Genomic DNA, 13,112 nt, shown 5'->3' with positions numbered 1-13,112 from the left:
ATGGAGTCCCAGAAATATTGCCCACATCTAAGGAATGTGGTTCCTGTACCATTGGTACCCTGACACTCAAGAGTGTCTAGTTGGTGGTGAATGGATTCACTGGTTGCGGGACCCCACATGGCCTATATTGTCAATCATGTCACATCTCTCTCGTGCGCCACGCTAACTGCATGCTCATTGCATGCCGTGTCCGATTCACAGGGTGCGACCCTTGGAGGTGGGGGTGTATTGTCTCATTTGACCTTATGTCAATCTGCTGAACTTGCGCCTTTGTGTGAGATTGGACTGGTCTAGTGCAACCTGTATCATCATGCTGTTGATCATGTGCTTTATTTCAAGGGAGGTACCGAATTTGCAACTTCATGTTTGAGACCTGAAGTGTCTGATGCGACTCATAACAACGCGCACCAGACGCTGTGCCCAGATTGCCTTGGCATCACCCTGATCAACATGTACCGGTCAGGGCGCCTCCTATCGAGAGACTCCCCTGTGTTACTACCCATTCATCGGTTGTTTCCCTTTGACCCTCATCGCAGCGGACCAACTACCCTCTCCCCACCTGGCCCCGTCCAAAGACATCTTGGCGCCAGGTAGTAGCGAGACGGATTGACGGAAAGCTTCAGAGACAGTCGAAAACAGGTCAAAAGACTCCATTGTGTTTGGAGACCTGTGTGTGAACTTCCAGGGTGGCTGCTAAACTCCCCTTGTTTAGGTCTACCGCCTAATTAAAACTTGCTACATATCCCCATCTGCTTCCTGAGGACCCAGACTAACTGTGACTTCTGCCACGTGTGGCCTACTATCTAGGAGGAGAGTCTAGTTACCTTCCGTCCGAGGGTATAGGACCATCGAGGTGAACGAGGGGGTGGAGGGAGGCTGGGGCCATGGAGTCAGCAGGTTGTCATACATGGACCTGTTGGATACCAGTAGCACAGTATTGGGGTGCTGAGAGCGTATGTGTGTAAGAGCGTTCCGTACAGACTGGCCGGGGGGGGGGGGGGGGGGGGGGTGGAAGAGTGTGAGTGTGTGTGTCCCAACAATGGCCGGCAGTGCCACTTTATACGTTGATTTCATGCCAAAAGCATTATACATTTGACATTGGATTTACCCGTGTGGCTCTTGCTCGCAGTGCTACTAAAAAGTGTTCTACTTTTTTGTATGTACATATTTTTTATATCGTTGTGACCCGGAGTGTACCATATAACTCGGTGGGATTGTATTGCTAGGATGGGCTGGGGAGGGGGGACAGCAAGTCACACTGCATAAGAGTGCTCTCTCAGTGTGGGGCGTTAGGGAGGGTATTAGGAATTGTCCAGTGTGCATATTATTGATATCATTATAATACAAGTGGGTCACTACAGCTAGTACTATTTGCAGCAAGGAACTGCCAACCTGCTCCACAGTGTCTAAAGCCTAACCTCTCTTGAACCTCCCCCTAACAGTTACATTTCACAGAGTAACAACTGCTGAAAATAGCTTTAGGGAGGAAGAGGTTCTGGGAGGACAGAGGCTAACAAGGTTAGAGATGTCAGGTATTTAACAGCTGTTTAAGGTGTAATGGGATAGGTTATGGACAATACATACTGATCCTGTTTACCCAAAACATTTTGTTCAATTTTTCAGATTGAGCCCCCCCACTGACATTTCACAGCAGTCTAACATTGTTTTTGTAAGTACAATCACTTCATCAATTAAATATTACTTTTCATTCTCTCTTGCTATTAATTTTTATTTCTGTGGTGCATTTTGGGTATTGGTTCTGTGCCGTCATTGCCTTCAAAAGACAAATACAAAAGTGGACTTGGCATCACTGACTGCTCAGAGGCAAGGTGGGGGCAAAGGAGTGTGAATTTAAAGAAAGAAAGCAGGATTTTTAATACAAGGTTTAATTTCTATCCTGCCACTACCTCGATTAACCCACAAGATCAAAGGTAGCAAGTTCAGTACAAAGGCTCAACAGATGGCAAGAAATCTCTACCATCTGAGACCCTTGGTTAAGTCTAATTTGTTGAGTGCAGGGGCACCATGGATGATCAATCACACGATAAGCTCAGTTTCTACGCTTCATGCTCTGTTTGCACCAAAATCTTTCCAAACATGAACAGCATTTCTGGCTATGGAACTGCCAAGCATGTCAAAACCATGAATAAACTGACCAAGTTGGAACTCTGGCTTACCATGTAGTACCACAATACATGGCTTCAATAGTCTATTTTATAGTTATGCCTTGAAATAAGCCCCTGTCCTGAAAATAACTTACATCTATTGCATGTTGACACATGCTGTACAAAAAAAGGACAATAACTAAAGAAATCTGCTTAAACTTCACGATTTGGGACCAATTTTACAAAACTTCCTTAATGGAGAATGCTCTTGTTTCACGAGTTTATTTTTGACGGTCTGATTGTTTATGACCAATAGCCTAGTTTATTTTCAAATGCACTATTTACTACATATTATTCCTGAAATCAACCCAAACATTTTATGTGTAGTAAAATATATTTTGTCTCATTCCATTCTGCTAAAATAACTCGCAGGAGAATACCTAAAACCCCAGTAAAAAATATAAAAAGTTATGCCAAAATTATCGACCCAGTGTGCCTCAAAATGCATCATTGGCCTCGTATTGTCCAGAAAAATGCTTACCATTCAGCATTTAAGGGAACCCAAAAAGTACTTTTGACATGGTTCTTCAGATGGCTCTGCCCCCACTACTGAGAGAGTATGCTCTCACTCTGAAGGTTATATCTAGTTGTACCCTGCAAATAAGAGGCAGCCCAGGGCAAACACTTATATGGGTGACCAGACTCACGGCGTGGGTGTGCCATCGACTTATATAGCACGTAATTATTACACTACGGCCAGAGTCAACTGTAAGGAGGAAAGAGTTTGACTGGGGCAGAAGGCAACTTCCTTCAGAATAATTACTGCTCCATTTATATAGTACCAAATGTGGGAGCTTTTGAACACACATTTGTGCATCAGTGATTGAGCGAAGAAGACAGAGCGCTCATACAGCACAGACGAAGAGCTTGTTTTTATACCACAAAACCCGGCCTATACATGCTCTATCTTCTAGAAACAGATGGTAACCAAAACGTTTATTTGGAGTTGATGGGGCTAGGATGTGGGTTGGTGTTGAAGAAGGAATGTTGTCCTCCTACATAGACCAAGAACAGCAAGTGTGGTTTTTGATATGCACGTGGCATCCATCTGAGGAGCTATCAAAGCCTTTGTGCAGTACATGGGGACAGTAAACAAAACAAGCATTGGCATAGCCAATAGGTCTGGCCTTTGGAACCTTATAAGTATTTAGTTATGCAGTACAATAGCCTTGGTGCAACAACATCAACTGTTTTTTTTAACCATACTTTATTGGCATTTAATCTTTGTTACACACAGTACTTTATGATGAATAAGCCTTTAGCATGTATGAGAGATGGGTCTGTGAACATTTGCAAAGTCTTACAATCCAACTCCCTCAAAACAGAAAACAGAGCAGATCGCCCCTCCCCCCTCCTGGGTTGCAATGGCAACAACATCAACTGTTGCACATCTGAACACTTACAAGGTCCCAAAGACGAGACCTATTGGCTATGCCAATGCTTTTTTTTTGTAGGCACCGCGAGATTGAGTGATTTGCCCAGAATCACAAGATGCAGAGAAGACGCCGAGACTCGCTTCTCCAGCTCCATAGTCAGCGGCTCTAGCAACATTCTCTCCCCATATGACCTTGTATACACTAATCTGCTGCCCACCTAAAACTCCTTTAATGCCACTACGCCGATTCTGCACTCTTGACGATGTAAAAAATACATGCAGTAAACAATGGCCCGCAGAAAGGAACTGCCTGGCACTGGCATGGCAATGAAGTCACCCTATTAAAATCCACTCACGCAGGCAGTGACATGAAGTGAGCCACGAGGTGGCGACAGAGACAGGCTCTGAGCTCAGCAGGGACAGCGGCTAGAAGCTGCCTGATAGTTGGTGTGCTGGCTTCCTGTTGGTGACAGTCACTGTGTCCCCCACAGCGCAGTGGTACAGTCCAGACGCTTCCACATTTGCACGCTTGATAATCAGGGCCATCGACAGGGCCTGCTGGTTAAGGATAATCGCATGTGGCCCTTCATCCTTGACAGCTCGATATGCCGAAATAATGCACCCCGGAGCCTGTCCTGGTGACCTCAGTAAAAGACCAGCAGCCCGGCGGGGGAGAACAGCAGATGAGCGCAAGGGCCACTGATGATATTCCATGTTCCACCTCACCAGAAGCACAGGTGACAGAATTAGCTTCAAAGTGTTCCAAATATAAACGTAAACACATAAAGCTGTATAACAAGTACCAGAACTATGGAAATGGGCACGGATGTCAGTGGTACCTTGCTAGTTCACCCTTACTTCGACCTTCATGCAAATTTGTTTTTTCACCTGTTAGATCACCCAAAAGGCTCGTCAGAAACCTTGGTCAATAACTCAAGGTGCTAAGGGACGTGAGCCCGACCAGACCTTTGCTGTGGAATAAAGGAATGAGGACTGGGGTAGAAGAAGTCTGCCCCACTTCATACTTAGTTTGGCCCACTAACGAGAAAACTAGTCACCTCTTCAGTAGAACACTATCCATGAAACGACTTAGCGGCCTGAAGATGAGCACGAGATCACATTGCACTTTACAAAACAACAAATAAATAAATAAGTAACCCCTCCCCCCTTCCTTGCTCTTCCCTTCTACCGTTTTGTATAGTTACCTCATGTTTTTTGCTCTCTATTCACACCCTCTATTCACACCCTCTGTAATAATGTTCACAATTCATCGCTGTCGAAACAGGTAGGAGTAACTGTGCATATCTCGAAAAATGAGAATACCCTCTCGGAGTGAGCTGCCACAACCATCGTGGAGAGCTAAAACTGTCCTGTGGTCCTCTCAGGCTGAGGCTTCGATAATAAAGTTGGCCAGTCAACCTTTGCAAAGGACCATCCCCTGTGCAGCAAGACATGTCAAGTTTTAGTAACTTTTTAACCTTTTGAGTCAGAATTCTTTTTTTTTTTTTGTTAAAATCCGCAGATTATGCAGCAGGTGATGGATTGTGTGTCAAATACTGTAAATCTATAAGGCGGCAAAAAATGCTGCGATCACACAGTGGCATAATTGCAGTGACTCTGGCCATAGTAAACAAACCCAAGCAGCATCAAAAGACTATCAAATAGACATGTTGTTGTGCCACATTTTCAATCATGCCACAGGTGTTACTGTGCAAATAACTGTGTTTATATGCAGGCTGGAAAGTTATATAGTAAAGTTATGGTATTTCAGATCTCCCCAATTATCTGGCCCAAAGTGAGAGCACAACCCCGGCAATTGGGGGAAAAAAAATTGATTGCGTGTCTACCCTATGCACATGACAATCTTTGGCTTAACCCCTAAGGGTTTAAATAGTCGTCTGCAGGCGCTCCAAAAATTCTCCGAGGCTCACTAGCTATAGATGGATGTATCTAAAAGTAAAATTATGTGTATGCATGGGAGAAAGAAGTTGAAATATGGAAACTTGGTATGGACTCTAGGCGGCCAAAAACTGGAACTCGTAAAGTCATATACCTTTTTGGGAAAAATAATAAGTGGAAACAAAAGCGACAAAGCCCATATAGAAAATAATATTTCTAAAGCTGTCACTGAGGGGAAAAAATCTTGGGCTCCCTTTACAGGTCTACTAGGAGAAGACACTTTACACTGTTATTGGAGGTCTTTCGTGCAACAATCCCTGCCTCCCTGCTGTATGGTACAGAACTGATCGACTAGGGAAATTGGGCTTTTTAAACGCATAGTTTAGGTGAATTCTAAAAAGCCTAGCCTCAGTTAATTCAGCATGTTCTGCAGTTGCCTTCAGGCTAGAATTTGGATTGAGAAGTACTGGAAACACGCCTCGCGGGGGTAGCGCTATGGGATTGGCAAAGATTGATTATGGTACACTGAGGTTGTGGCTTCGAAAAGAACTTTTAGACGGTATAGAAGAAGTCATTAATCTTTAGAAACTTTATGATTGTAATTGATTTATTGCAGTTAGACCAGTCCTTGATTTTTTCTTTATCACTGCACCAACTAAAATCTATCCTGAAACAGGCCACTTGGTTTATAGGTTTCTCTAGGGACAGAGAAGCTTGCACTCTAAAGAAGGGTAACCATCCGGCTACTGACTCCTGCTTGATAAATAAAGTACAGGATTATATTTCATGGAACTAGCCACGTGGACTGCGCAGTTTTTGGTTACTATTGAGGCAGGGTATGCTCCGTCTAAATCCTTTACCGGCGAATTCATATGGTTTATCACCAATCTGTAATCTGTGCAATTATGGTCACAAAGATGTTAATCATGTATTATTTATCTGTCCAGCCTTGTTATCATGCTGACGGAACTGGATGAGACCAATATGTTTATAGCTATCTATTCTCTTTGCCTCAGCAGTAGTAGAATCTCTTTATGATCCCCCTAACGAAATGTTCTGGAATAGAATTTAATTTTTTTAAGTGTTTTTTAAATCTATATTAAGGTGCATCAGATATGAATGATGTAGATGCTGGTACTTGTTTTATGTGGGCGATTTTATCCTTTATTTTTTTATGGTATTTCATGGTATGTAAACTATTTTGTTTCCTAAACTCTTGCACTAATGGCACTTTAATATCTTGTACTGTATGTTATGCTCCTGTGTGGTTAATTGAAAACCCTTTGATCACTGGATTCAGTTTAGGAGTCTCTGATCTCTTGTTAGGGAGGTATATTTTGGAGTATATTTTATTACAAAACAAAATCTTTTTTATATGTTGGTGGTTTTGTGATTTATGTGGACCTCTTTGGAGTTCCGTGATCATAAAAAAATAAACTTGAAATGTATACTGGCGCTCTTGTATGATTTCTGCGCTTTATTCATTTTGATGTGAATTAATTGCTACAAGAGTATACATTTACATTTCTGTAATAGCATACCATTTAAAAGACAGGTCAGGCCACAGTACTACAAACAATACAACATTGAGTGCATCCAAAGTCTCATGCTGCAAAACCGGTTTGGTTTCTCTTTCAAGAATCCTTCTCAAGCAAGCTCCCCTCTAGACACAGGCTTTGTGTAGTGATGCTTCTCACAGCAGGCAGCAGGGGGGCTGGCATCAGGCAGGACTAAATACAATACAGACTGAATGAAGCGTGAGGTCTTAGCACCTGGCCGTCATCAAGCTTTAATTAGGGGCAGACAAAAGTGAAGGCCTGGCCTAGAAACTTTCTCACCTTAAACAACAGAAACTAAAATTCTTCACCTCACCCGTACCATTCATCAAATGGCAGCGCTCAAAATAACTATTGAGCAGGCACTGCTAAGAGTCTTCATGGAATTTCTAAAGGTGGCCCTGGCTCTATCCTTCAGTGTCTGAGGCTCCACCCTCAGTAATGCTGGCAATACGCTTCCACTCGGGGGAGGGGTGGGAGAGGTACTATAGTGTGGGGGCAGCGGGCAGACAGTTCAACTGATTCTAGTGCAAAGCATACGTAGATATAGCACTATCTCACATGCTAATAATGTTAATTGCAACAGTTTTACACCCTCAGATTGAATGCTCTCTCAACAAGCATTTGAAATGCAATAGGTCTTGCATTTGTGAGAGTTTAAGCTAATGGCACAGTAAATGACAATGCCTTTTATTTATCTGTTTTGATAATTAACACATAAATAAATGGCATTGTCATTTACAATGCCAATCGCCTAAATTCCGGTAAATGCTAGACCTATTTGGATTTCAGAGAAGCAGCCAACATTGTCCGGGCCGCTTGGAAAGTGAAAGAGCACAAGGCTAGCTGAATGTTGTAGGATAACATGTCGTGCCTGCAGAAGGAGAAACTCATTTAAAGCAAATTGTGCTTACAGACTAAATATGACATACCGTGTAACAACAGAAGTAAAAGGGCCAGTCCTCATGGGAGGTTACAAATGAAAACAAGGCGGTACTAAGGAGGGACTAACAAGCCTATTAACGTATCAGAAGCCAGCATTTACGAAGGAAAATGACACAAGCCAACGACAAATATGGGGGGAATGTGGGAAGGGTTTCAAGTCCATACTCCAATACAGCATGGCTCTTAGAGCTCGAGCTAAAAATGAGCTTGACTTAAAATGTTCAAATATGGCTTATTTTGTTCCCATTCAAAGGACCTTCCCTATAATTTCCTCCTGCTTATGCGGCCTGTATCTGAGCACAGCCTGCTCTACATCACATGCCTTAGTAGCCTTAGTATTTGTATTTAGTTTTTATATCGCGCAACTTTCACCCACCGGGTATCTTGGCGCGTAGACTGTGATGGAATAGACCTTTAAAACCAACGAGAAGTGCATCGGCAGAGACATGTAGGAGGGAGGAAAAAGGCTGAGCACGAGCCCAACCAAAACTAGGGAAGTAGCGAGGCCATAGACCCCTCTCTAGGGAAGAGCCAGGTTTTTAGATTTTGCCTAAACTCCATCAGAGAGTTAGCCTGTCTGATATTCAGCGGGAATTCATTCCAGTAGCGTGGGGCCACATTACTAAAAGCCCTACCTCCCATTCTGGCCTTCTTAATCCTGCCAGTGTTTAACAGAAAAGTGTTCGAGGAGCGGAGAGTCCTTTTAGGTTTGTACCAAGAAATCTTCTCTTGTAAGGAAAAAGGGCCAAAGCCATGTGCCGCTTTGTAAACAATGCACAGGGATTTAAATTTGACCCTTTCCCTCATAGGAAGCCAATGAAGCTCTCGGAGCGCCAGCGTCGATGAAGAGTCACGTTTTCTGTTCAGCGCCAGTTTGGCTGCCATAGACTGGACCCTCTGCAATCTCTGAAAAATGTAAAGAGGTGCACCTAAATACAGAGAATTGCAGTAGTCCAGCCTACTCAAGATAATACTACGAACTACCAGAGGTCTTTTTTCCATCGGCAGGAAAGGAAGAATCTGCCGTAGAGCTTTCATAAGAGCAAAGCAGACCCCCACAGTTTTTTTAACTTGCGAAGTCATTTGCAGATCATTATCGAACATGACCCCCAAGTTCCGCACCGAAGTCACAGGGACAATGGGATCCATATCAGGGGCCAGTCTAAAATCAAAAGGCATATCCCTTACTCTCGCTGTGGAACAGTAGATCACCTCAGTCTTGCCTCCGTTGAACTGCAGGGAGTTAGCCCTGAGCCAGTCCGAGGTCTGCCTCATGCAATTCTGGAATTCATCCATATTTAAGGCATCCTTTCCCTCTAGTGAGAACACCAACTGGGTGTCGTCCGCATAATTGACAATAATAGCTATTATTGTACTTGTGCAAATTTCCTGCATCTCATTTCAAAGACCACAACCTCTCCTTTGAAAGTCATGCCCCTATAACCTAACAATTTACAACCATCTGCATGAACATACACCCCTTCCTGCCACTAAAAGTAACACCCAACTCCTATTAATCCACCAGGAAGAAACTGGAATAAATGCAAGTAACGTCTTCATTGAGGGGTGAAGGTAAACTTGCACTCATACCCAATGTGCGCCTTATTGCACACACAAAAATAAGTTATATATACACATCAGTCCATAGATGTGCGTGCAGTAAACTATACCTTGGTGCAGAAATGTACTTGCAGTGAGAGGAGCTATGCATTAGGGTTCTTGGACTAAAAAGGCAAAGGTGCCCTTGCCACCGTGCACGGTGAGGTGTGAATGTGTGGGAGAGGAAACCTTTGAACAGGGCAACCGCATCATGAAAGGAATGCGGACTAGACAATGCCGAGGGCCCGGGCGCCTCGGGTCATTTGCAAAATCAGCAGCTTCCTCCATGAAAAACAAAGGACACCGAGGCACCGCGTGAAAAACTCACGTTTCTTTCTCGTTTTAGCCAGGTTTTCTACCGTAAAACTGGACATTTTTTAGCCATGTCAAAACAAACATATAACTGGCCCAGGCCGTTTCAAAGTATAAACCGGAGCACTACCACGACCAGCATGTTTATATGAAACCATCGGTGCAGTTTTGATAGTTGAAAAATTAAGTTTTGCTAAGGAAAGTCTGCTCGCAGATATAACAACTTCCGGGGACTAGAGACTCCCAGCCCAGCAATGTATCGCCGCATTTAATATATAAGCGCATTTCGCTTTCGCATGTTTATCTTGCCTCCAGTGCCCGGAGAAAACAAAAACAGGTGACGAACGTGACCCTACCTCATCCGAGCCCCGAGCAGACATCTCCCGCCGGCGCCTCAGACCTGCTGAGGGGAGAGGAGCCGAGATCCGGCAGGGGTCGGGACAGTCAGCACCACACACCGCTTCTTCCGCTCTGGGCAAACAAGAGAGTGGATGGGGGCTGGGCTGGGCAGAAGGAGGAGACCTCCACCCTCGTGAATGAGGCCGGGGGCCCCGTTCCTTTCTCCCGGCAGTAAATGCACGGAGCTGGGAGGAGCCAGAGGTACCGACTGTGATGAGGGCACAGCAACTCCCGCGAGTGCAGCGCCAGCTCTCGCCCCCCGCCGTGCAGAGCCGGGCACACGTGCATCCTTTGTTACTCATGCCCTGCGTGTTTTAAAAAAAAAAATTCTGACAATTTCTCGAGAGTTGTTTAGTCATAAAGCTGCGCGGTCCCCACTCTATAATGCTGTGTTCTTATGTTATATCAAAATGTCATTTATAAACATTGCTTTACACACACCAAAGGAGTCCCGTAGGATCTGGTTTATAAAAACGAGAAAGCTACTTTAGCCTTACAGAGGCCGAAAGGCATACAGTGGCCCTCGCAGAGACTGCTTTTCACGTGAACTAGAGTCTTACAATCGCCCCCCTTTGAGAGACCCTGATAAGGTGAAACGCCACGCGGCATGTATTGCAAGTCTGCTAGAAATGGTGCTCATACCAGGATTAGGCTCAGACAGATTCCTTCATCATTTCAATTGAACCAAGGACAACTCTGAAGTAGCAGTTTCAGATAATCAATATTAGTTTACTCTTGATAATAACAGCCTCTGTAAAGGAGCAACAGTTATGTGCTTAATTAATGTTGTCTTTCCCTAGTAAAACTTTGAAGGTTTCCCATGTAGCTTTTACTTGTCTACTAAAACAAGGATTACAGTAACTCAAGCTCAATTCAACCATCTCTTTGTGTCAGCTCCCTGCACAGAAACCGAGGGGCATAAGTACAAGGATTGCTGCAAACTAACGCTAACATTAGTTACCTGCAATGGTTTTACCACCTTATACCGCTGAAAACTATCGCCATGTTACCAACGTATTTACAATACATCGCTACATGGAGATAGTTTCTCACAGAGGCGGGAATTGTCGACGTTAAGACCAGCGTCACGGAGATAAAAATCTTGCCGCTAATATGAAAAAAGTGACGTCCGGCCAGTCAGCGGGTAGAAAATGCACGTTAATCAGCGTAATGTCACTTCTTTCACGTTTCACGGGAAAAATAAACTATAAAAAGTCTGCGAAGTACCCAAAAAAAACAAGCCCTGAAGAAACTTGGAGCAAGCTGGAACAAGTAATGCAGGAGAGAACAACCGCCCTAACCCCTCAAACAGCCAGGTGGGCCAGACCCAGGGGAAGAGGAAGAGGAAAACCAGGTTCAGCCAGCCTGAGATCCTGATTGCAGAGTTGACAGACAAACAACACCAGCTTTTTGTCAGCTACACATTGTCATTGGGGACCAAAAGTGCGATATGGCAGTCCATCGTAGCCAAGGTGAATGCTTTAGCAGCGGTCAGAAGGACAGTGACCGACTGCAAGAAGCGCTGTCATGATGCTAAGCGCAAGACCAAGCAGAAACTGTCCAACAATTGCCAGGCAGCACTGCAGACTGGAGGTGGGAGTCCAGCGCCACAGGAGGAGTAGATGCCTTGGAGGATCAGGTGTACGCCGTCATCTGTGAGGAGTCTGCAGTTGGACAGAATAGTGCTGAACATGACCAGCTACATCAGCAACAGGGTAGGTAACAACTAGGAACTTGGGGGGGGGGGGGACCAACGTTACTCATGTCCAAACAAATATCACTCAGTGCACACCCACACTGACTTCGGATCTCTTTCCAGACATAATGGTCCCAGGGGTATAGCCACATATGACCTTAGTTATTGAATATATCTAAAGACACATAATGGTGGCGTCACAGACTTGGAATTCTGCACATAAAAATAATCCAATATAGAGCAAACATAATATACATCAGACTACAAAATAAGGGCACTATGAACAAGCAAAGGGGCATATTGACTGGAGAGGTGGCAGAGTGTCGCATTGGCTAAAGTTAGCAGGCCGCCACCGATGGCGGCACACATGCACCATTGTGCAGGGGTGTCTGAGTTGAGTTGAAGATTGTACATGTGCATGAAGGGGGACCTTACTGCACATACAAGGCACCCCTGCACAATGGTACATGTGTGCCGGCTTCAGTGGTGGCCTGCTAACTTTAGCCCCAGAGCAGGCTGTTTCACAGGGCTGCATCATATTGTTGTCAATGGGATGCAGCCCTGTGTAGCCAATTTGTATGCGCGTGGTGTTGAGCTTAGGAGGCCAATGGAACACTCTGTCATCTCTCCAGTCAATATGCCCCTTTGCTTGTTCATGAGATGCAGCCCTATGTTCCCAAAGTGACAAAGCATGTAGTGAGTCTTTATAACATAAACACATGCATGGTCACAACATAGTTAATATGCACACTTGTGTCCAAAAGGTGCATATTCCATAATGTCCACATTTGGCATACTGGAGGACTAATGTGATGTTCAACTATGAGCAAAAGGGATATGCATCACAAAGTACAGTGTAAGGACTCTGCATATCAGGAATGTGTCCCAAAAAACTATCTACATTTCTCGTCTGTGTGTCATGATCACAGAACCATACAGTCCCTGTCAAGGTGCATGTCAAGTGAAGCATATTTTAGAGGACAAGGGAACCCAATGTGTCTGAGAGAAACCTTGGCTACAAGTAACTATAAGGAAACAGTGGTCTCTTTCAATATTTTATAAATGGATCAAATCAGCACAGTAATATAGTAACTACTGTGTCATGTACTTTTATAGAAAACATAATATTTAATTCAACATCATAAAATATTTTTTCCCGGATGAGC

General features: G+C 44.2%; 1 protein-coding gene across 1 annotated transcript in view; it reads right to left on the bottom strand.

Annotated features, from left to right (window-relative positions):
- The window catches only part of LOC146868414 (uncharacterized), a 60,083-nt gene extending 49,562 nt beyond the window's left edge, over positions 1-10,521 (bottom strand). Inside the window, exon 1 of the mRNA XM_085609967.1 lies at positions 10,208-10,521. Coding sequence (XP_085466093.1) covers positions 10,208-10,231 — 24 coding nt within the window. The 5' untranslated portion in view covers positions 10,232-10,521. The remainder of the gene's footprint in view (positions 1-10,207) is intronic.
- Positions 10,522-13,112: the final 2,591 nt, after the last annotated feature.

The sequence above is a fragment of the Triturus cristatus genome, chromosome 1_2 (assembly GCF_964204655.1).
Source record: "Triturus cristatus chromosome 1_2, aTriCri1.1, whole genome shotgun sequence".
In the NCBI taxonomy this organism is placed as follows: Eukaryota; Metazoa; Chordata; class Amphibia; order Caudata; family Salamandridae; genus Triturus; species Triturus cristatus.
The sequence above is the reverse complement of the archived record's forward strand: the minus strand, read 5'-3'. Positions and strand labels throughout refer to the sequence as shown.